The 24,417-nt window shown below is 46.6% G+C and overlaps 1 protein-coding gene across 3 annotated transcripts in view; it reads left to right on the plus strand.

Annotated features, from left to right (window-relative positions):
• The window catches only part of MAPRE2 (microtubule associated protein RP/EB family member 2), a 179,570-nt gene that overhangs the window by 144,149 nt on the left and 11,004 nt on the right, over positions 1-24,417 (plus strand). For all 3 annotated transcript variants that reach the window (XM_020887039.2, XM_020887037.2, XM_020887036.2), the window contains 2 exons: positions 18,639-18,778; positions 24,201-24,359. In XM_020887039.2, coding sequence (XP_020742698.1) covers positions 18,639-18,778; positions 24,201-24,359 — 299 coding nt within the window. The remainder of the gene's footprint in view (positions 1-18,638; positions 18,779-24,200; positions 24,360-24,417) is intronic.

Consider the following 24,417-nt stretch of genomic DNA (forward strand, 5'->3'; position numbering starts at 1 on the left):
ATGTAACAGTTTACAGAGGTTTTTAAAAATCCTTGTTCTGATCTTGATTTTCTGGCCCAGAAAGTGGTCTCTCTTGGTCGTTGTCACTTGAAAAGAATATGCATTCTGCAGTTGTTGGTTGTATGGTGTTTTGGAAATATCAATATCAAGATAGTAGATGGTGTTATTCAGATCATCTATGTTTTTACTGCTTTTTCTTTTTAGTAGTTATCAAGCTCTCACAATTGCTGCAGAGAGCATTAACATTAATTATGGGATCATCCATGTGTCCTTTTAATTCTGGGCTTCCCAGGTGGCTCAGTGGTAAAGAATTCAGCTACCAATGCAGGAGACGTGGGCTCAATCCCTGGGTTGGGAAGATCCCCTGCAAGAGGAAACGGCAAGCCACTCCAGTGTTCTTGCCTGGGAAATCCCGTGGACAGAGGAGCCTGGAGGGCTACAGTCCATGGGTTTACAGTCAGACACAACTTAGCTACTAAACAGCAGCAGCTCTTTAATTCTAGCAATTTTTGTTTCCTGTGTTTAGGGCTCTGTGGTTAGGTTCATAGACATTTCTGATTGTTGAGTCATCCTGATGAATTGAGCTTTGTATTTTATGAGGTGCTACTCTTTATCTTTTGAAAAGATATCTCTGTTTTAAAGTCTATTTTATCTGATATAATATAGCCACTCCGACTTTTCTATGCTTACTGTTTGCAGGTGTATCTTTCTCCATACAGTAAATTTCCACCTATCTTTGTCTTGATATTTAAAGTATGTTTCTTAAAAACAGCATGTAATTGGGTCTTGCATTTTCTGTTCGTTCTGGTAGTCTGTGGACATTGGAGTGTCCAGTCCATTGTTAATGTCCTTATTGATTTGGCTGGAGTTAAAGCTACCGTATTATCATTTGTTTTCTGCTTGTCCCCTCTGTTTTTTTTTATGTTTCTCTTTCCCTGTTGTCTTCTGAATTTAAAAATATTTTTTTAGTATTTCGTCTTATTTTATCTATTGCCTTTTTAACAGTATCTCTTTGCATTAATTTCTTTCAGTAGTTGCTTTAAGGATTACCATATATATTCTTGCCTTTTCACAGTGTACTTTATACCATTTCATGTAAAATGTGGAAGCCTGACAACCCTTCCCTCCAGTCTTCTTTGTTTTGCTTATCATACATATTGTACTATAAACATACGTACATTATAAACACCACAAGACAATGTTATAACCTTTGTTTTAAATCAGTGCTGTATTATACAGCGGCTTTTGAGCACTTGCAGTGTGCTTATTCCGCATTGAAATGTGCTGTGTGTATAAAATGCATACTGAATTTAGAAGACTTGGTATGGGAAAAATATAAAACTAGCTTAATAATTTTTATATTGATTACAGGTAGAAATGATAATTTGCATATATTGTGTATATTTGACATGTGTTAAAAGTTAATTTCAAGATTTTTTTAATGTGGCTACTAGAAGCAGTTTACTTCCATGGCTCCTACTAGGCAGGGCTGCTTTAAACAGTCATATGAATTTTAAAGACATTAAGAGAAAAAATTTATTTTTCATATTTTTACTATTTCCAGTGTTCTTCATTCATTCCTGAACATCTGAGTTCCCTACTAATTTCATTTCTCTTCAGACCCAATAACTTGAAAAGAGAAAAAGAAGTTATATCTTGTAAAGCAGGTGCAACGACATCAGATTCTTTTAGGTTTCCTTTTTCTGTGAATGGCTTTATTTCGCCCTCATTCTTGAAGGATATTTCCCAGATAAAGAATTCAAACTCATCTTTTATTCCTCCCTGTCTCCCACTAGGGCTTCCCCAGTGGCTCAGGCAGTAAAGAATCTGCCTGCAATGTAGGAGGCGTGGGTTCAGTTCCTGGGTGGGGAAGGTCCCCTGGAGGAGGGCATGGCAACCCACTCTGGTATTCTTGCTTGGAGAATCCCATGGACAGAGGAGCCTGGCGGGCTCTGGTTCATCGGGTCACAAACAGTCGGACGCGACTGTAGTGACTGTGCACGCTCTCCTATTAAATACGTCGTGCCACTTTCTGTGGCCAGAAATGTGTGCTCACTCTGATCACCTTCCCCTCTAGCGACAGGCTGTTTTCTCTGGATGCAGTTAAGATTTCTTTGTCTGTGGGTTTCAGTAGCATGGCTGGGATGTGCCTAATCAAAGTTCTCTTTGAATTTATCTTATTTTGGAGTTCATTAAACTACTTAAGTCTCTAAGCGAATGTCTTTTACCATATTGGGGAGATTTTCAGCATTTTTTTTTTTTTGAGTATTTTTTCAGCTTCATTCTCTGTATCCTATATTTCTGGAACTTCATTTTTCCATGTACTAGAGCTTTAGCTATTATCCCTCAGGTCCCTGAGGCTCTGTTCATTTTTTTCCAGTATTCTCTCTATTCTTTAGATGGTTTCTATTAATGTATCTTCAGGTTGACCGTCTTCTTTCTCTGTCATCTCCATCTACTGCTGAGCATTTTTTATCTATCAACTGTTTCTTTCAGTTTTAATTTTTTTTAAATTTCCCTGTTGAGAGTGCTTATTTTTCATTTATTATAAGCATACTTTATTTGATGGGCATGGTCATGATAGCTGCTTTAAAGTTTTTGTCTGATATATCCACCATTTCTTGACTTTTCATATGTTGAGTAATTTTGGACTGTACCCTAGACATTGTGATGTTATGTCCTAGAGACTCTGGATTTTGTTTTATTGCTCTGTTGAGTGTTGATGTTTCTTATTTAACAGACTTTAATTCAAGAGTCCAAGTAAAAAGTACTCAAGAAGCTAAATTCCACTCAGGAGTCCTAACCTTGACTCAGGGCTGTACTTTTATACAAGACCTTTTTCTTTATTATTGCCACGATGTAAGGCTTCATTTACCTTTTGAGAAACACTACTCTTTAAATACAAATGTTGGTCTCAACCCCAGAGTCATCATTTACTCCAAGAAATGCATATTTTTTGTATCTTCTTTTTAGACTAAAACAGCCCATAATGGCATTTACTCCCTAGAACTCCATTAGCATAAAAACAGGCAGCATCACCTTTCTTGTCTCTTCATAGTCTCTCCATCAAAAGGAGTCATGCCTGTTTATTCTTCCAACTTCCCAGTGTGTATCTGCCTGATACTGCTGTCTCACATACCACAGTCACTAACCACGTACTCTACTATCCACATACCTACTTCAAGGATCAAATGTTAATTTTAAAAAATCATGCAATATCAACTCATAACAAGGAAGAATTGCATTTTTCTTACCAGTCCTGTAATTAGCAAGACGTCTTTTAAAATGGGTGTTAGCACTTCTCCCTATTATATGAACAATGTATCTTTTACTCAGTCCCTGCCCTCTATCAGCATGGCACGCCCTTGGCCAGTTTGCATTGGGAAATTGTCCCCTAAGGTGCACACCAATTAATGGCTGCTCCTTTAGCCACATTCAGGCCTGGAAAAAATGTGGGGGGAAATTATAGTGGTCCAATTAATTTGATTCTTAAAGGACATTCCCTACTCCTTGGAAGGAGAGTGGGGGTAATGGTGGCTTTGCTCCTCCAGTTATGCATCTACCATATGTGAAATATATATAAGATAGATGTCAGGATACTTTTCTCCTCGAAGTATAGTTAAAACTGTGTTTCTCTATCTGTAATGGTGATAAAACCACAGCGTAAAATACAAGCACACTCTGCCTTGTGGGTTACTGAATATCTGCGAGTTTGGAATATTAGGCACAGAGGGGAACAGAGAGTCGTGAAGAATTCAGGAGCCTCAGAGAGGACTCTTCTGGCAGTATCTGTGGAAGAGGCTGGGGCTTCTTCCTTGGAAGAGATGTACGTCTTCCATGTCTATCCTAATGTGTTTGTTTCAGGAGATTGCATATTTGACAGATGACTTACTAGTTCACTTTATAAGTTTTAATTATTTTGGCTTCTTGGAATCAAAGTATATCACAAGTTGGGTTTTTTGAAATCTACTATGAATTTTTAATGGAAGTTAGGGAAAGGGAAAATGTGTAAAATACTGTTGTTGTTCGGTCACTAAGTCTGACTCTTTGTGAACCCATGGACTGCAGTGCACCAGGCTTCCCTGTCCTTCTCGCTCTCTCAGAGTTTGCGCAAATTGAGGTCCATTGTGTCAGTCATGATATCTAACCGTCTCATCCTCTGCCTCCCCCTCTTCCTCTTGCCTTCAGTCTTTCACAGCATCAGTGTTTTCCAATGAATCAGCTCTTTACATCAGATATAGAGGGAATAAGTATTGAATACATACTAGTGGGCATTTGCCCACTAGTGTTCTAAACACTTAACCTGTATGAGCTCAGTGGAGGGTCACAGCAATCCTAAACAGTAGACAGTCCCCATCCCACCCCTGTTTTAGAGTTGAGAAAACTGAGGCACAGAGATGTTCAATAACTTGTCAGCGTCACACACTGGAAACTGCGAGCCCTGTGGTCCCAGAGTCTAGTGCTCTTTAATCACTTTGTTGTTATATTGCCTCTCAAATATCCTTCTCTGGGGCTCAGATGGTACAGAATCTGCCTGCCGCGTAGGAGACCCGCATTCAGTCCCTGGGTTGGGAAGATCCCCTGAAGAAGGGAATGGCTACCCACTCCAATACTCTTGGTGGCTTCCCAGGTGGCGCTAGTGGTAAAGAACCTGCCCGACAATGTAGGAGACTTAAGAGATGTAAGTTCAATCCCTGGGTCAGGAAGATCCCCTGGAGAAGGGCATGGCAACCCAATCCAGTGTTCTTGCCTGGAGAATCCCATGGACAGAGGAGCTTGGCGGGCTATGGTCCGTGGAGTCACAAAGAGTTGGACGTGACTGAAGTGACTTAGCACGTGCACACTCAAATATCACGGATATGGTCTTGTCTTATGTTCTTCTCTTCTTCCCACACGAACTGAACTGCAGTAAAATTTCACAAACCAAACGGAAATTGCATAGTTAGTGGAGGAAATAAAAGGCCCTCCTGTGTTGTAAAGGCTTGAAACAGAGCACATGCTGTTCTATCTGAATGGCGTTTATGTTTTTAAACAGCTATCATTTTTAAAAGTTCAAAAACATTCCTGTGTATCCTTGGAATAGGCTCTGGGGTGAGAGTCACTATATTTTATATATGTTTGTAAATGCACGAAACATTCAGCTGCTTGTTCCAGACCTCCTGTCAACTCCAAAGCAGAAATGTGTATAAAGTCCAGAAAAGCGAGCCCTAGGTTCATGGGGTTACTAATCTCTGATTTCTTAATCCTTCAATTCAGAGCATTCTCTGAGTAGATGATCTGGGTGATTTCAAAGTGAAGAGTAAGCCCTTTGGACAAAACCGGCATGAATTTCAGCACATCACACTCTGTGCCCTTACATGGGACTTGGCAGGAAGAGGTGAGGGCATCCACTGTCACCCCATCTTCACCTGGGAAACAGATCATCCTGGCCCTTTTCTGTTTTCAGCTGTGTAACACGGCATGTGGGATCTTAGTTCCCCGACCAGGAATCAAACCCATACCTCCCTGCAGTGGAGGCGCAAAGTCTTAACCACTGGACCACCGGGGAGGTCTCTCCTGGCCCCATTTTCAACAGCACTGGGTCCTTTCATCACCAGCATTGGGCCATTCTTACACAGCTGCCCTCTGTACGTGCTGAAATATTCATCAGTTCTGGAGCTCAGACCCCCGCGTTTCCGTGAGGGATTGTCCTTTTTCTCTCCTCGGGTATAACAACTTGGCGCTTGGCTTCTCAGTCTCACAGGAAAGCTTGTCAAACCTCAAAAGGCAGTGACTTAGCATTTGTTTGTTTCCATGAGCAGAATATCACGAGTCACCAGGGAGCCTATTTTTCTTCATCACTGGTGCCTTTCTTTGACCCTTGGTACATTGGGTGGGAACTGAAGACAGTTTTGACCTGAAGAATTCCCTTGATCCCCCTGGAATTGGGTGAACCAAACTATCAACTGGTTCTGTCTTGTTCAATCATTGTTTCCACGTTGCTTGACACATAGAAGGTTCTCACGTAGTATTTGTTGAATTGATTTAAACTGAATCACTGCGGTGTCTCTGTGGATCAAGGAGAATGCAGCATTTACGCCAGCACTTATCAGTTCGGACATTTTCACCAATCATCTCCATCACTTGAGCAGCCCCTGACGCCGTAGCTCAGAAAATGGCATAGCGCACTGCACAGGAGCTCAGAAAATAGCTCTTAAACAACAGTTTCTTTTTGTTGGCTTCCTTGCCCTTTTGTGAAAGCTTTACTTGAATTCTCATTAGGTCTTTGAACAGCTATTTAAGGCACTGTGAGAGGCTCTGGAAATAGACAGGGAATCAGGAAGTTACAGCCTATGAGGAAGTCTGGCACTAAATAGACAACAGCATTAAAGCGAGGGAAGTGCAGTGAGGGTGTGTAGGAAGACGAGCACGTGAGCTGAGCTAGTGTACTCTAGGAAAGCTTCTGGGAAGACATGAGGTTTGACCAAGACTTAGCGAATGAGTAGGAGTTAGCCAGGTGAAGGCTATGGAAAAGAGCCTTGCACATAGAATAGAATGTTGCAATCGAAAGAGAGCATGCTCAGACTTTCCTGTTGGCTCAGTGGTTAAGAATCTGCCTGCCAGTGTAGGGGACGTGGGTTCGGTCACGGATCCGGGAAGATCCTACAAGCTGCAGGGCAGCTAAAGCCCCTACGCCACAACTACTGAGCCAGCACTCTAGAGCCCAGGAAACAGAGCTACCGAGCCTGTGCACCCGAGAGCCTCCCAACAAGAGAAGCTACTGCAGTGAGAACTGGAGCCCACGCTCATTGCAACTAGAGAAAGCCCACGGGCAGCCAGTACCAAAGACACAGCACAGCCAACAGTAAATAATAAATAATTTATTTTTAAAGAAATAACGTGCAGTATTCAGTGGAGTGCATGTCATTCCATATGGACATTGAGGTGTAAGGCTGGCTGCACAGGTGAGCCAGGGCCCTTGTATCGTGTGAAGAGGCAGTATTCATGTCCTGTTGCTGCAGAACCGCTCCCAACTTAGCAGCCTAAGACAACACTCATGTATTGTGTCACAGCTTCTAAAGTCCAGGCACAGCTTCGCTTTGTTCTCTGCCTTTGGTTCTCACCAGGCTGCAGTACAGGCATCTGCTGCGGCTGTGGTCTAATCATAGGCTCGACTGGGGAAAACTCCCTTGTGTTGTTGGCAGCTTCCTTGAGGCTGCAGGACTGAAGCTTCCCTTCCTTGCTGGCAGCTACTCCTAGTTCGCATAGGCCACCTGCAGTTCCTTACCCTGGGGGCTTCTCCAGCATGGGTGCTTGCGGTGGAGGTTGACTTCTTCAAGGCCAGGAGGGTGAGTCTCTAGTGTGCCTGTCAGAAAATAGAGTCAGAGAGAGAATCCAGTGGGATTCCATGTGATGGGAGTGGCATTCCATCACCTTTCCCATATTGTGTTGATTGGAAGCAAGCCACAGGTCCCACCCATGCTCTCGGGGAGAGTGGGTATGCCAGGAGATAAAGAGCACAGTGGTGCAGTCGCCTGAAGTTCTGCAGTCACAGATGTTTACAGTTTGTTATGAGGATTCTGGGGAGTCGTTGAAAGGTTTTAAGTACAACAGCCAAGAAGCTGGTGCAGCCAACCATATAGGAGAGGAGGGTGGCCTGAACAGAAGTCATAGCCATGTGGGTTATAGAGACTTGAAGGAGGTTTAATCAACAGAACTTGATAGTAATGCGATATGAGACGTAAAGGACAGGGGAAGCCAAGGATGAATGATGCACAGGTTTCTGGCTTGGTCATTGGGTGGTGGAAGCCAGAAACCTGGTTGCTGTTGTTAATTCATGTCCAACTCTTTGTGACCCCATGGACTGCAGCCCGCCAGGCTTCCTTGTCTTTCAGTGTCTCTTGGAGTTTGCTCAGACTCATGTCCATGTAGTCGGTGATGTCATCCAACCATCTCATCCTCTTGCCCTCAATCCTTCCCAACATCAGGGTCTTTTCCAGTGAGTTGGCTCTTCACATCAGGTGGCCAAAGTGTTGAAGCTTCAGCTTCAGCATCAGCCCTTCCGATGAAAGTTCAGGCGTGATTTCCTTTAGGACTGACCTGGAGTGGGAGTCAACTGGAATGGAAGAGAGTAGGTGATTAGAGTGGGGCTCAGCTCTGGTTCTCACCTCCCAGGGCTCTTGCAGCTATGTGGCTTCAGCCTGTTTCTGTCTCTGCAAGAGAGTCCCAGTAACACAGTGTTAATGGAGCACAGTGAACTTACCACCATCATCAAGACAACGTGAAACATTTGGTCTTGTCAGTGGAGCCAGTAGGTCTCTGACTGAACATCATAAAGGATGAACGTAAGTAGTTGTGTTCCCCAGAATGGCCATCTTAGTCTGTAAGCTTCTGGCTTGAATGATTGCTGTATGCCAGGAGTGCATGTGACACTGATGTAGCCATGGTGACGCCCATGTGTCTTTACTCTCAGTGGGTTGATTTGGGTTGCTGGGCTCGTTCAGCCACCAGCGTTCCTTCTTGCTGCAGTAAACAAGCAAGGGAGTGTTCCCCTCAATTATTATCGGAATGCTGGTGCATGTTGCTTTCACAGGGGTGAGGGAGCTTCTCTACTTCTGGAGAGAAATTGCTCTGAGAACAATTTCAAAACAAGAATTTGAACTTGTTAGAATAAGATAGTAATTGGTTGGCACCTTATGCATTTCAAAGCACACTTAATTCTCTACCAAGATGTGAGGGATGTGAAAAGTCAGCTCATCAAAAGAAATATATACCAGGCTCAAATAACTACATAAAGTCAGAATCTACTGTTGAAGCCATTTCAAGAAGAGGCGTTCCTGCATACTTCCCCAACCCCCCACCCCCCCGCCCCGCTCTGAAAATTTCTCTGAAACCGGAGTGACTCAAGCCTAGCCTGGAAAATACTGGAGAATCACATGATGGCTAAAAATAAGCACATCCTCTCCAGCAGGGACAGTAACCAGGGCAGAAGTAACTCAGTTTGTGAATGCTCACGCTGGCTGAACATGCCCAGCGGAGTCAGGCCCGCTCTCCCCTCTCGGTGACCACCGGTCGGGGAGGCCTCGGGCACTGGGGCTCGGGCCCGGCCTGTCGGCATTGTCCCCTGGCACGTTCTCCCAGGGCAGAGCCGGTTGGCACACGGATGGCTCCAAGCAGTGGGCCGGGAGGGACCTCAGCTGACTCAGGGCTCTTGTCGCCACCGCCTCGTCCTTCTGCCTCTCTGTGGAGCCAATCGCAGATGCTGTTGATCCCAGAAGATCTTTTAGTTGTTGTTAACGATGAAGACGGGAGAAGGGACGAGATGGTCGGATGGCACCACCGACTCAATGGACATGAGTTTGAGTAGACTCTGGGAGTTGGTGATGGACAGGGAGGCCTGGCATGCTGCGATCCATGGGGTCGCAGAGAGTCAGACATGACTGAGTGACTGACCTGAATGATGGAAAACCTAAGTTGTGATCAATGGCCAGATGCTTGGTGCTTTAGGATGTATCATAGGGTTTTCTAAACTGTCGCATTGTGAACACTTGCCCAAACCCACACTCATCCTGGGCACTTGTCACTCACACCAGGGGTGGCCTCAGTAGCCGCCCAGCTGGGCCTCTGCACCCTCAGACCCGCTAGTCTGTTGTCCACACAGCAGGCAGAGAGAGCCGCCTGCAACCCACGTCACGCCCAGGACCCTGCATGGCTGCCCTTCTCCGTCAGAACAAAAGCCGGCCTCCTGGCGGTAACCTCTGAGGTCCGTGGCAGCCGCCCTCCAGTCCCTCTCGAGCTCCCTCCTCCCACAGCACCCCCAACTCCCTCCATTACAGGTGAGGCCGGGTCTTTCCTCCGCCTGGAATGTTCTGTTCCTAGCTGTCCGGGAGGCCACCTTTGCCTGTCTTGGGTCTTTGCTCAGCTTGCACTTTCCCCCTGGGGCTTTGAAGAAGTGAGGGTGACTCCTGCAAGTGGCATGTCCCTTTCAGGGATCCTGGAAGCTGGAACCGAGGGGCTGTTCCAAACACACATCGGCTTAGGTGAGGATGGAGGTTTTGAGCCTGGGTGAGCCCCATGCATGCCCAGTGTGGATCCCACCTCCTGGCATCCCTACTGGGCTGCCAGGCAGGGGAGCGGGGTTGTGACCCCTGTCCTTCTGGAGGGACTCCGGGAGGTCCTCTGGGTCTGAGCAAGGGCTTGAGACTGAAGGGGACTACACGATGGATAATCCTGAACTTCAGGCTTCTGAAGTTTCTGTTCAGAACTGCCACACTCCCAGCCCCACCCGGCACTCCCTACTCTTGCCTGGCCCTGCCTCTCCCGTGCGTTTACTTTCTGGTTTATCATGTCACTTACTAATTTATTAACATTATCGTCTGTTATCGAATTCCCCCTGTTAGAACGTGAATTCCACATGGACCGGCATCTTTGTGTTTCATTCCCTGTTTTATCCCAAGTGCCTGTAGCTTGCCAGAAACACAGTCAGGGTTCAGTAAGTATTTGTGACAGGAATGCATGAATCGGGGTAGTTTTAGAAGGAGCACAGACTTGGGCTCTGGTCTACTGATTCTCAAGACAGGAACCTAGGCCTGGGAGCCCACCAGTGGGTTATGTGTTAAACCCGTTTTCATAAAGATTTCCTTTAGATAAAAATGAGTCTCATTTCCTTATCATTTCAGCAGTTTAGTTTTTATCTTGCTGGCATCTGGAAGTGAGAAGCCTGTGTGGTTTCTCGTAATTAGTTGAATCAGGCCTCATTTGCTGAGTAATAATAATAACAGGGTGTGCTGATTTATTGTGTGCCAGGCTCCTGGGTAGGAACTTTCCACGGCTTAACCCAGGTACTCTCTGCAGCTCTGAGAAGAAGGGACTGCTACTGACTGTGTAAGACAGAAAGAAGTCCAGGTGGCAGCGTAAGTCCTGCCAGTGAGCTTTCCGAAGGCTGCAGGGCGCCTGCCCCTGCTCCTCACCACCGCCTCCCGGGGCGAGAGGAAGGACACGGTGTTCCTACCAGCTCTTCCCCCTGCAGGACTGGCGTGGTTCAGGCTCGGCTCTGTGGAGCCCCACCCCGAGCTGCTTGGAGGTGGAGCCACCCAACTTTTAGAAGCCAACACCAAAGTGGCAAAAAGGAAAAGCCCAGTTTTGCCACTGGCTGCCCTGATGGGACAGAAGCCGTAAGGCCTCTGAGCTACCCATTGGAGAGGAAAAGAACCAACCTGTCAATGATCTCGTGAATCAGGGTACCCCAGAACCCCTATTAAGGTTCCATTTGGACAAAACGTTGGCCACTGAGATTTTTTTTTTCCCCACCCTTAGGGCCAAGCAGATTACAGAACACACACAGTGGAGGTGTAGAGGCATTTTCGAAGGAAAGTGTTAGATCTTGTGTTTGCAGGGTTGCATGGGAGCTTGTTAGTCGTTCCGCAGTGTGACAGCTCTGGTGTCAGTTTAGTCACTTGGGAGATACTCTTCCTGTGGGAATTTTCTCTTTTCAATCAGTCCCACCCCAGGCCATCTCCCCCAGCAGTGGCCTAATCATTTATTTTAACCAGGGTCATTATCCCAGTTAAACAATAACACCTGTTTGCCAGAGTTAATGGGGATAAGGAAGTGATGTCAGGTTCATCCACAAACGATTAATCAGTGTAGGTACGAGATCGCTTCGGTCACGTTTCAGTTGTTCTCTGGGGTTTGGGTTTGTTTTTATTGTGGTTTATTTGACAGATAACATGTTATTAGTTTCACATGTACAGTGTTAATGACTCAGTGTTTGTGTATATTGTGAAATGGTCATCACAGTAAGCCTGGCTAACAGCCATCACTGCAGAGCTGCAAGTTGTTTTCCTCTTGTGATGAGAACTTTTAAGTTCGGTTCCCTTAGCATCTTTCCAATATGCAATACAGTATTATTCACTGTAGTATTAATAGCTATAGTTAATGCTGTACATTACATCCCGGGAACTTATTTATTTTATAACTGGAAGCTTGTTCCTTTTGACTCCCTGCACCCATTGCATCCCCATCCCTCATCCATGGGCTTTTTAATTAAGTGAGAAGGAAGCGGGGTGTGTGTGTGTGTGTGTGTGTGTGTGTGTGTGTGTGTGTTGGGGGGTGCTCACAAAGCAGGGAAGAAGAGTGGTTGCTTCCTTTACTGTCTCTGAGGCTCTTGTCAACAGTATTAATGTCATATTTTTAGCTCCTCTGTTTAGGATTTTGGCAGAAAGAATATGGCAGATTATGTGAGAAGAATTTCTAAATTTCACCAGAGCCCCAGCCGCAGAGGATAAAGCCAAGTATAAAGAAGGATAAAGTGCTTTTATTTGCTTCTTGGTTATGAATTCATTGGGCCTCATAGGCCTAAAATGGTGGAGCATTTTTCCATAAACATTAAGCAAGCTACTAATTATTGACATTTAGACACAGCAATGTTCTGGCTTTACTAAGACAGTGAATCAGGCCACTCTTTGTTTTTTTACAACTATGGTTTAAAATGTCTTAGAATCATATTTATACCCCCAACTCCTGAAGGCATTAATTAAGACACAACTGCTCAAAGACTAGCATTGTAAATCATGTCCCTATCCAATGGGTCAAATCAGAGAATTATAGGGACTTGTATAGAATTTATGTCTAGTTTCCTCCACTTCTGAAACTCCTTTTTATTTTGAAGGGGGAGGTTAGGGATAGAGAGAAAAACTTGAGGGAAAAATGACTCTTGTAAGACGAGGCTACCGCTCATTATATTTTCAGGACATCATCAAATGCAACCTCACAAAGAAATTGAAATGTCTGAGAGCTGCAAGGAAAAAAATCTATCTGTATTCTTGCCGAAGTAGCTGTACTCTCTTTACAAGCTATTATGTAAATGTTTTCCATGTAAGCATCACTGAGCAGAGAGGCATAGGAAGGCACAGAAGTGAAGTCAGCAGTGGACTTGGGGGCATTTGAGGAAGCATGAAGGTAGCATTTGAGAACCCCTGTGTCTAAAGCCATGATTGGATGCTATCAAGGACATCCTTGGGTCACTTCACAAAAATGGAATACAAATGTTAGCTTACATAAAAGAATTGTATCAGTGTTAAATTTAGTATCAGTGATAGCAGTACAGTTTTCTGGTAACATCCTTATTGCAGCCCAGGAAAGGATATCTGTCATCCCACAAGCTGGGTACACCCCAGAAGACAATAGAAGGTAGCAAGACTATTATTTTTTTCCATTTATTTTTATTCGTTGGAGGCTAATTACTTTACAATATTATAGTGGTTTTTGCCATACATTGACATGAATCAGCCATGGATTTACATGTGTTCCCCATCCCGATTCCCCCTCCCGCCTCCCTCTCCATCCCATCCCTCTGGGTCTTCCCAGTGCACCAGCCCTGAGCACCCGTCTCATGCATCCAACCTGGGCTGGTGATGGTAGCAAGACTTTGAAACAAACAAAAACCTAGTTCTTAACTGTCTAATGAGCGTGATATAACACAGGATATTGTCTACTATTATTCTAAAATGTTAAACCATGAAAGCATTAAATACAGCGAACACAAGGTTTGGTTTTCATCTCTATAAACTTTAGTATTTTAGCCTTTAGTGTCTCTTGGTGTGTGTTGATCATGAGGGGTCAGTTACGTCCATATCAGATTGCAGCCTGTGAGGATTTAAAGAGCTCAGTTTACATTCTTTTGAAAATGAGCTTTAATTGTGTGGTTTCAAAAAAAAACTTCTAACCTCTGAAGATACTAAGATCTTCCCTATGTCCTTCCTGTTCTTTCATGTCTTTGCCTTTATTGACTGGAAGGTAGAAATGTATAGTTAACTGATGCTGACCTCATGGATGTATCCTCATCCATCAGATGTCTATTTCTATTATCAGTTTCTTTCCAAACAACTTAAATCAGAATTCAAAACCCCTCTAATTTTAAATTTCGTGTACTAATTACCTAATTGAGCTTTTTACGTTTTTCGAATTTGTTTTCCCTTCTTTACTTTATTCTGACTGTGGAGGCAGCAGCTTTGCTCCCATCCTCGGTGTAGGGAGTATAGCGGGTGGGGTGTGGACAAAGCCCCCTCTTCTCCACTGTCCCCTCCCCGCCCAGCAGCAGGGGGATGCCAAGTCTGACTCTCACTGCCTTCATCTTTCTCATCCCAGAGACCTCCAGGCTGCTTGCACTGTGCCAGTTTATAGGGTCTGTGAATCACAGCTGGCACTTGAGTGCCAAGACCTGTGAACCACAGTCGGGTTGGACTCTGTCAGCAGCAAGGGATGTGTTTCCTCAGGAAAAAGCTGGAACTGGGACAGTGCCAGTGACGGCAGCCGCTCTGGTCTGTGCCGTGAGCCGCCCGCATCTCCCATGACCCCATTTCCCTCCCAGCCTGCTCCCTCTGCTTATTTTTAGTTTTTCTTCCCTGATAACTTGGTCTACCACGGGGCTCTGGCTTACCCTGACGTCTTCTACTTTAACTTCTTATCAGAAACTTCAGGTTTTTTTTTTTTTTTTTTTTTGTAAGCTGCATTTGATGATGTCCTGAAAATATATTCTTGCTGGGAAATCCCATGGACAGAGGAGCCTGGCTGGGGTTGCAAAGAGTCAGACACAACTGAGCAACTAAGCATGCAAGCATGCACAACCTTGTTTTACAAGCAACCGGCTTCTCTTCCTTTCATGCTTTTCTTTTAAAAAATTTACGTGAGACTGGGTAAGGTGGAGCAGAAGAACTTGTGTCCGATGGACCTCATTCAGCTCCTGCAACCAGCCCCATTCCAGGTGCTGACCTGCTGAGGGACACCTGCCCGGCAGGGGGAGGATGGGGGGTGGTCACTTGCTCTCCAGGGAAACCCCTTCCACAGGGCTGTTCTCTTCAGGAGAGGCATGGACGAGAACATGGCAGATTTGGAATTTGGACAGCCCAGCACAAACCACCTTGCTCCTTCCTACTCAGAGCTAACTGTTTACTGACTGAATTTACCCAGGTGAACTGCTGTCCTGATTCCATCTCTAAAGGGCCTAAGTGATGATGGAAGGTGACCTTGAAACCCAGTCAGAGATTCTCTCTTTGGGAGGCTGGTGGGTTTTGTTTGGTTTCCTTCAGTTAGTGCTAGCTCTTGCTGTCAGTGATTTTGAAGTTGCCATCAGCTCCTTGAGCTTCCCTGGGACCTGTCCCCTGGATACCTGCCTCTCCCAGGAGTTCTGTCATGAGTCACAAAAGTGTAACTATCAAGTGTCTCCTCTGGATCAGGCATTGTGGTTGGCCGTGAGAACACAAAGCAGATACAACTCCTCCCTCATTGGAATTTAAGTCTAATGGGAGTGCTCAGTCGCTTAGAGTCATATCCGCCTCTTTGCAGCCCCATGGACTGGGCTCCTCTGTCCATGCAGTTATCCAGGCAAGAGTACCAGAGTGGGGTACCACTTCCTATCCCAGGGGAATCTTCCCGTCCCAGGGATCTCCTACATCGGCAGGCAGATATCTTTACTACTAGCACCACCTGGGAAGCCCTCTAATTGGAGAAGCAGGCATTAAATAAATCACTCCATACCACTCCAGTTGATGGGTGCTGTGTGGATGGTGTTTGGGTCCTGTCGCCTCCCTGCACAGCCACATTTAAGCTGAGACCTGAAGGATGTTAGACTCAGTCACTCAAAGGAGAAGAGGGAGGAGTTTCAGTGAGGGAATGCAGCCCAATCACGCTCTGTGGTCGTGTCTAGAATACTGCCTTGTTCCTGAGAATGTTGAGAGTGGCCATGTCTGGGCAGTTGTTTTTTTTTTTAATATATTTATACATTCATTTGCTTTACTTTTTAGATTCCACATGTCAGTGATGACATAGACTGTCTTTCTGTCTGTGAGCATTCTTAAATGATCACTCCCATGCGATCATAAACTCCTCTAGAGCAGGGACCGCCAATACAGGGCTCATCAATCTCATGTTCAGTCGCTCAGTTGTGTCTGACTCTTTGCGACCCCATGGAGCCCGCCAGGCTCCTCTGTCCATGGGATTCTCCAGGCAGGAACACTGGAGTGGGTTTCCATTTCCTTCTCCAGGGATCTTCCCAATCCAGGGATCGAACCCGGGTCTCCTGTGTCTTCTGAATTGCAGGTGAATTCTCCACCCACTGAGATGTCCAGGAAGCACAGGGCTCATGGTAGGCACTTAGTAAGTCTGTATCTAGTAATAAAAGGGGTTGGTCATGGACAGTCTTTGAGTTGCTTTCTGTTAGACCTTCTTTATATTAAAATATGACACACAGCTCATGAAAAGATCTGCAGTAACTTGATTTGTCAACAGCAACTTCCCCAGCGAGGCTGGCTGGTGGCCGCCCTTGGAGAAGGCTCTTTGCCAGGTCCACACATCCTCACCCTGCCTTCCCTGCTATTCTCTGTGCTGTGTTCCTTACCCTGTTGGCTTGGCCTGGAGTTAGACAGCCTGGTCAGTGGGACACGGAAGCCATGTCCAGGAGTGTTTTATCTGAGCTTCCAAAAAGATGAAGGCTCCTCGCAGCTTTGGTGAATCACAAAGCAGGCCATCTACTATCTACACTTGGGAAGGTCTGGTGCATAAGTGAGGTTTCCAGGTAACTAAAGGTGTGCATACTCAAACTTCTTCAGTCATATCTAATTTAAGCATTCTCATTTTCAGCATATTAGGCATTTCCCTGTATTTCTAGAAGAAAATTCTTTTTTTCTCCTTTATAACAGGCATGTATATTAAAGGGTATGTTGCCGTCAATGCCTCTTGAGGGTATGTATGACTTGGCACCTCTCACTGATGACTTCCGGCACCGGAAGACAGACAGATAGGAATTTTATAGTCTTCCCTGTTTGCTACTTTGTAATTAGGAGATTGGTTGAAACTTGTTGCTGTTAGCTTGCCTGTATAACCCCTTGCCTTTTTCTCACCTCTTGGTCCCAATAAACTGTAAAGTTGGAAATAAAATGTGAAGTTGGAAACCATATAACCAGGTTCTATTTACTTGTTCCTGTATTTATTTTAACAGTTGTTCCTTCACCAAGTATATGTTCTGCCAAGTGCTGTGCTAAGCACAGAGCTCACAGAGCAGAGACTGATGAGCCAGGGGGCGGGGGGACTGGGGTGGGGAATTGGACCAGTGGGAGCTCCTGCACCAGGCTGAGCTGTTCAGAGGAAGAGGGCGTGACTGGGCCTCAGCAATGACTGAATTTCTAAACCCATGAAGTGTATAAACTTCACTGCTTATACCTTGTGCCTTCTCTTTTGGCTGCAGAAGCCATTTTCTATGTGTGTCAAGTTCTAGATAGGGAGAGTCTGTTTTAAGCTGAGCTTCAGGTAGATGAGGTCTTACCGGACATCAGTGGTCTTTTATTTTTGCCAGTTTCTGTCATTATTAGTGATGCTGCTGAATAACTTGGTTACTGTGTCAATTCCCAGGCTTCCCTGTTGTAAAGGCATGTCTTTCTCCCATTATAAGCAACTTACAGGATAATGACTTGACATGTGTTGCTATTTGGTTCTCCAAAAACCTCTCAATGTCTTAGAGTCAGTTGATGAAACCTCCCTGGATCAGTTAAGTGTACTGCAAAACGGTGATTTTTTTCTGTAGCATTTCTTTAGCAATTTCCTAGCTGTCAAGTGTTCTGTAAAGATCTTTATATCCTTCCTCTCTGCTCCCCTCATCATGGACTAGATTTTTGTTTATTCAGTGCATTGTAATACAATTGCAGCCATTATTCTTTTTGGTTTGCAAAATGGTCTGAGTGTGGCTAGTTGGGAGCCCCTTCAGTCTGGCCCCTGTCTCGTTGACCGAAATTCTTGAGCACATCCTTGCTCTTTGACATAAGATGTTCCATGCCCACCCCTGGAGTCAGCTCTATCTCAAGAAGCCCTTTTATTGCAGAATAACATTTAGAAACCAGGACTTGGGCACCAGGAGTGCCCATTGCTACAGAGATGTCTTTTAATGGCTCCTAGAGTCTTTTAATGGCTGAAACTAGGGTATACATTAAAAGAGGAAAAAATAGACATTTGCATTGATATTTCTCCTAAAGTGTTACACTGTTATAAGATCTGTATTAGAAATTCAATTAGGATGATGCTTGGAGCTTATCAGAGAACCTTTCCTTCTTAAAAGAAAAAAGATAAACAACTTAAAATCCCTTTGTGTCTGCTATTCTCATCTCTCTGGAGGGAGAAAGGACAACTGCATTAATCTCATGTCACTTGAGGGAAAAACTGCTCAGAAGGGTTAAGTTGCCCAGGATGACTCTCTCATTTTATTGTGTGCACTCTTCCTAAGTGTGTTTGTGCTACTTCTGTTCTGGGAGGGATTTCCCAGGTGGCATGAGTGGTAAAGAACCCACCTGCCAACGCAGAAGATGTAAGAGTCTCAGGTTCGATCCCTGGGTCAGGAAGATCCCCTGGGGAAGGAAATGGCAATCCACTCCAGTATTCTTGCCTAAAAAATCCCATGGACAGAGGAGCCTGGCGGGCTACAGTCCATAGGATCGTGCAGAGTTGGACACAACCAGTGTGACTTAGTATCCACACACTGTGCTGGGAAGGGATAGCTGGCGGTTATCTCTTATGTGTTTTAGTAAATTCCTTTTGTTATCATAGTTTTGCTGTCAACCGAAAAAGCATTTCTCATGTTGCCAGTGCTCATAATTTATTCTGGTTGCTTTCAGGTGCGGCTAAATCAAGTCCAGCATCTAAACCAGGATCCACACCTTCTCGTCCCTCTTCAGCCAAAAGGGCTTCATCCAGTGGCTCAGCATCCAAATCTGATAAAGACTTAGAAACGCAGGTCATACAGCTTAATGAACAGGTAACTCGGCATCTCCTGCCCAGTCTGTGGGAGCAGTGATAGGTATGAGGGTGAGATGAGCAGACCCTCTGGGCCTGGGATGGGGAGCGGAGGGACCCAGTGGCTTCAGCCGAGTCAGAATGAAAGGAACTAGTGGGGTGGATAAAATCAGTGGCCCGTTGTCAATAAAAGTTACCAATCTCATAGCTGCACATTGAGAGAACAGCTTCCCAGGTGGCTCAGTGGTAAAGAATCTGCCTGCCAAGCAGGGGATATGGGTTCGATCCCTGGGTTGGGAAGATCCCCTAGAGAAGGAAATGGCAACCCACTCCAGTATTCTTGCTTGGGAAATGCTATGGACCGAGGAACCTGGCGGGCTACAGTCTATAGGGTCGAAAAGAGTCAGACACAACTGAGCGACTACCAACAACAAAAATACACTGAGACAGGAGGACAGATGAGGCAGCCTCAAGTAAATGCAAGCGGGCAGGCTAACCACCGCCCCCGCCCCCCGCCAGCCACACCCCACAAACACACACCTCAGTGCCGTTAGGAGCTCCAGGCTAGACCACGGCCACTTTGACCCAGTCTAGATTGTGTTACAGGCATCAAGGGTTAGTCTCCCTCCCTTCCTCCTTTCTTTCAGCAACCATCAGTTAAGCCTGTTCAATGTGACAGACAGTCTGTTTGATGCTGATTATAAAGTGGCAGCAAGACAGAGAACTTCCCTTCCCTCGCTGAACTTACAGACAGACAGACACACACCACCAGCTGTTTCACCAGCAAAAGCCAAACACCGAGCCCTTCCCACAAGAGTGAACGTACGCAGGAGCACTGAACCCGGGAGTGGGGGGGTCGGAAAGGCCACAGTGAATTAGAACTTTTCTTTTTTATCTGCCATCCCTGGGATTGCAGTAATCTATCTCTGCTGTCTTTGAAATATTCAATATGAAAGCTTACATATGCTTCCTAATCAACAATAGCTAACTTTGCCTAAGTGTATACATAGCTTAAGGGGCTTTCCAGATGGGCCTAGTGGTAAAGAACCTGCCTCCCAATGCAGGAGAGACACTGGTTCCATCCCTGGGTCAGAAAGATCCCCCGGAGGAGGGCACGGCAACCCACTCCAGTATTCTCGCCTGGACAATCCCATGGACCGAGGAGCCTGGCAGGCTTCAGTCCATAGGGTCACAGATAGTTGGACATGACTGAAGCGACTTAGCACAGCACAGCATACATAGTTTAAAAAGTTATGACATACATCAAACTCCCACTGAGGGTACCCAAAGCCAGTGCTCTCTAGTAGTCTGGAGGGATGGAGTTGGGAGGGAAGTTGTGGGGAGAGGGTGGGAACACATGTATGCCTGTGGCTGATTCATGTTGATATAGGACAAAAATCATCACAGTGTGGTAAAGTATATCCTCCAGTTTAAAGAAAGAAAGAAAAAGAAATAGCTTACTCTAATCGCAAACTTCAAAACAAAAATGTAATATGACAACTGGGAGCTCAGGACCCGGTGTAGAAAACGCCCACCCTGAGTTGGGAGGAGAGTCTTTTATCCTGGCCACCCCCACTCCTGGGCTTTCCTGGTTGCTCAGCTGGTAAAGAATCTGCCTGCAATGCCAGAGACCCTGGTTTGATTCCTGGGTCAGGAAGATCCCCTGGAGAAGGGATAGACTACCCACTCCAGTATTCTAGCCTGGAGAATCCCCATGGACAGAGAAGCCTGGTGGGCTACAGTCCGTGGGGTCACACAACTGAGCAACTAAGCATATAAGCACACCCCCACCGCTGGGACAGGAGCCTTTATTCCAGGTCCTCAGGCTGTTCCCAGCCACTCACTGGCCCAATCCTGGTGATTAATCTGATTCTTGATGAGCCAGCAAGAATCTGGAAACAGTTTTTGAGATAATTGTATATTTGCAAACAAGGATCTGGTTTAAAAGCCAGCAGTTGCCTAACGAGGGTGTTTCTTTACAATTCTGAACACTTTAATGAAAAAGGTAAAACCTTAAGTCATCCGGTGGGTAGGACTTTGGTTTCGAAACTGTGGAAAGTTCTAATTACCTGCTGATTCTCAGTTTGAGCCCTTATACCATGTCCCTAATGAGTTCTTCCAGGATAGGAGGTGGTTAGGCCAGCGCTAATTAGCCTGGAGCCACATGCCTGAGGCTCTATGCGAAGAGGGTCAGGCATGGGTCTGTAATACCTTAGATTTATACCCCTTTCTCCTTAGGAACTCAGATTCTCTTAATAGCTCTATTATCTCATGCTTCCTCATCATCTACCTCTACCACATTCAGGTTCCCAACCTTGTAACTCAAAGTAGAACCGCCTGGGAACCTTGGATCCCACCTGCCCCTCTGGGCCTACCAGCCCCACTTCCTCTCCTGGGGCTGGTTCTAGGCTCCCAAGAGCTCACCCAGAGCCCCGGAGCCCTGAGGGCCCATGCCCTCTGCGAAGCTTCAGCGAAACCGTGCATGCTCAGTCAGTAAGTCATGTCTAGCTCTTTTGCAACTCCACAGACTGTAGTCCCCCAGCCTCCTCTGTCCATGGGATTTCCCAAGCAAGAATACTGGAGTGGGTAGCCATTTCTTACCCTAGGGGATCTTCCCGACCCAGAGATCAAACCCACATCTCCTGCATTGGCAGGCAGATTGTTTACCACTGAGCCACCAGGGAAACTAAACTGTCCTTCCATTGGTAACACCACTTTCAAGAAGACAGCAGAGAGAAGTGCGTTCCAGTGGTATTCCTCCCCCGGCTGTGATTCCTGCATTACTGCAAAGGCCTCGCCCCCGGGCCGCCCCCAATGCCCACACACGGAAAAGCATTGTGCCCGTACCTCCATCTGTCCCCGTACCTCTGTCTGTCCCCCGGAGGGAATGTCGGATACCTCCTACATTGTGAGCCTTCTTTCACCCACCGCTTATTGAGCAGCCCCGCCAGTTGCTTCCAAGGCTGTGTTAGCGCTCCCTCCATTTTCTGTCCCCAAAGCCTACAAGGTGCCCCCCTGAAGCTGGTGGGGAGCCGCACACAGGCATCCTGTGTTAGAACTGAGGACATGAAGACGAGGAAGGGCTGAGTGACGGGGCCCAGGCCAAAGAGCAGATAGCAGGGGTAACAGCCAGGGTGACAAGTGCCATGGACTTTAAGAATTCTCACGTACTCGGTCTCATGCCTTGATGCGGGCTGTCTCCCGTGACATGCTCTGAAAGCACCACTGTGCCGGACAGTGTCAGTGATAGAAATGAATCGGGGGAGGGAAAGACATGACTGAAATAATCAGGGGCCTCGGGGTGGGTCCCTGCCATGCTTGGGAACCGCAGGCCGAGGAGCGTGGGCCTGGCTAGCCCTCGCAGACCCTGTCTGTGGCTCAGACAGGAAGGCTGGGCAGATCTGCAGTGTGTGGACACCTGGGTGGTGGAGAATCAGGAGAAAAGAACTTGACTCTCCTCCAGGCTGCATCCCTGGCCCTCTGCCATTCAGGCTCCTGCTCTGACATGTCAGAGTGGGACTGTGAAAATGGTGTCCCCTTCTCCAACTGATAATTTAGATCCTGTTTTTACCAGGGAATGTTTATAGCTGCATGTATTACCTGATGCACCTGGAATAGCCACAAAAGCTGATCTGGGCTGGGTGTTTCTACTGAGCCTCAGCTCTTTGTTCACTGCACAGACCACACCAGTCAAGAGGCAGACGAACCTGTGGTTTCCATGGGGTAGAGGCATCCAGAGACCCTTCTTGCATGGTCAAGGGAGGGGCCCCTGGCAGACAGCAGATTCCTGAGCTCCACAGACCAGTCCACTGACACCAGTGCAGGCTTGAGATGGACCTGTGGTCAGGTCTGGGGAGGAGGATGCCAGAGTCAAGAGGGTTTTTTTTTTTTCCTGGAATTCAGGCAACTAGGTTACCTTCAGTTTTTACGAACATCCGTGGACAGAGGAGCCTGGCGGGCTCCAGTCCATGGGGTCACAAATAGTCAGACATGACTGAGCACTAGCCACAATGCCTTATTATTATCAGAAAGAAGAGTTAAAGTCAGAAGCTGATGATCCTCCATCACCCTTGTGTTTTTCGTTATTTGTTTGTTTGGCTGCACTGGGTATTTGTTGCCGCATGCAGGATTTTTAGTTGCAGCATTTAAACTCTTAGTTGTAGCCTGTGTGATCTAGTTCCCTGACCAGGGATCGATCTCTGGCCCCCTGCATTGGGAGCACGGAGTGTTAGCCACTGGACCCACCAGGGAAGTCCCTCCTCCTCTGCCTTGTGAGCAGCTGCGTGAGGGCGTCGGTGGGGTTAACTCTGAGGAAGACCCGTACCCTGGAGTCTTGCTGGATGGATTCGGGTTTGCCAGGTGCATGAGGAGAGGGCCACTGCATGTGCCGAGTATCTCTTTCAATGAATCAATAACTCCAGGCAGATAAATAGCACATACAGAGGCCTGGAGTTACTAGAAACCTTTTCCATTCCAAATATGGTCTTTGAAACCTGTTAAGGGTGATTTTTCATATACTGAGAGAGAGGTTACACCTGAGGAGGACCGTGAAAGACCTAGTTTACCTCCTCAAGATGTTCTTTGCATAAATTTATAACTGCTCAAAGGGTTCAAAAAAATTGAGGGATTTTCCGAGAGCAGGAGGGGGTGATGGTTTGGGCCTGTGTGGGGCTGCTGGGCCTGCAGCCTGGAATTTGAGACCAGGTCTGTCTACATGCCCTTCCGGGTTTCTTCAGCCCAGGTGATGGCTCTGTCGGACTCATCCTCATACGCAAGGGAGAATAAAGGGAATGAGGACTGTTCTCCTGAGGGAATGGGGCTTCCACACTATCACCTCTGCTGTGATGAGGTCGAAGCGAGACCTGCAGGGATTGAGGCAGATCCACTCAGCCTGCTGATAGTCTCGCCCTGTCTTCCCTGTGCAGCCAAGCCCCTGGCTCCCCGTAGAAGCATTTGTCCAGTTTGGGTCGGGAACTGGGGCTCCAAAGCTGAAGGCAGCTCTCCATGCAAGTGACGTGAAGAAAAAAAGGAGGGTCCGCAGCCTGCCCTGTCCCCCTGCCCTCTCATCCCCCCTCCCTGTAGAGGACCCACGAGTTGGGGGGAAGGTGTGCCCCTGCCCATGTCAGCGGGAAAGGAAGGCTGACTCGGAGCCCAGGTGGAACTGTCTCCTGAGGAAGGATCCCAGGCCTGAGGTTATTATAAACGCTCAGCTGACAGGAGTGACAGACGTGCTGCTGCAGTTGGGTTCCCGGGCCCAGGCTCGGGCTCCAGTAGCAGCCCCTTGTCTCTCCCTGGACCTGCCCATCCATTATTGTTGCACATCTCATTTTTGCACATCTGTCTTTTCATGCTTCGCATCCTTATACGCAGGCATGCTTGGTCACTTATTTCTTAATGCTGTATTTTTTGAGGGTTTTCTTTTCCACCTTCCCCACCCTCGCCAGGTACATTCGTTAAAACTTGCCCTGGAAGGCGTGGAAAAAGAAAGGGATTTCTACTTCGGAAAGTTGAGAGAGATTGAGCTCCTCTGCCAGGAACACGGGCAGGAAAACGACGACCTCGTGCAGCGACTAATGGAAGTCCTCTACGCTTCGGACGAACACGTGAGTGTGAGCAGAACGCGGATGCTCGTGGTCTAGAGCGATGCTCTTGGTCACGGCG

This window comes from Odocoileus virginianus, chromosome 22, assembly GCF_023699985.2.
Source record: "Odocoileus virginianus isolate 20LAN1187 ecotype Illinois chromosome 22, Ovbor_1.2, whole genome shotgun sequence".
In the NCBI taxonomy this organism is placed as follows: domain Eukaryota; kingdom Metazoa; phylum Chordata; class Mammalia; order Artiodactyla; family Cervidae; genus Odocoileus; species Odocoileus virginianus.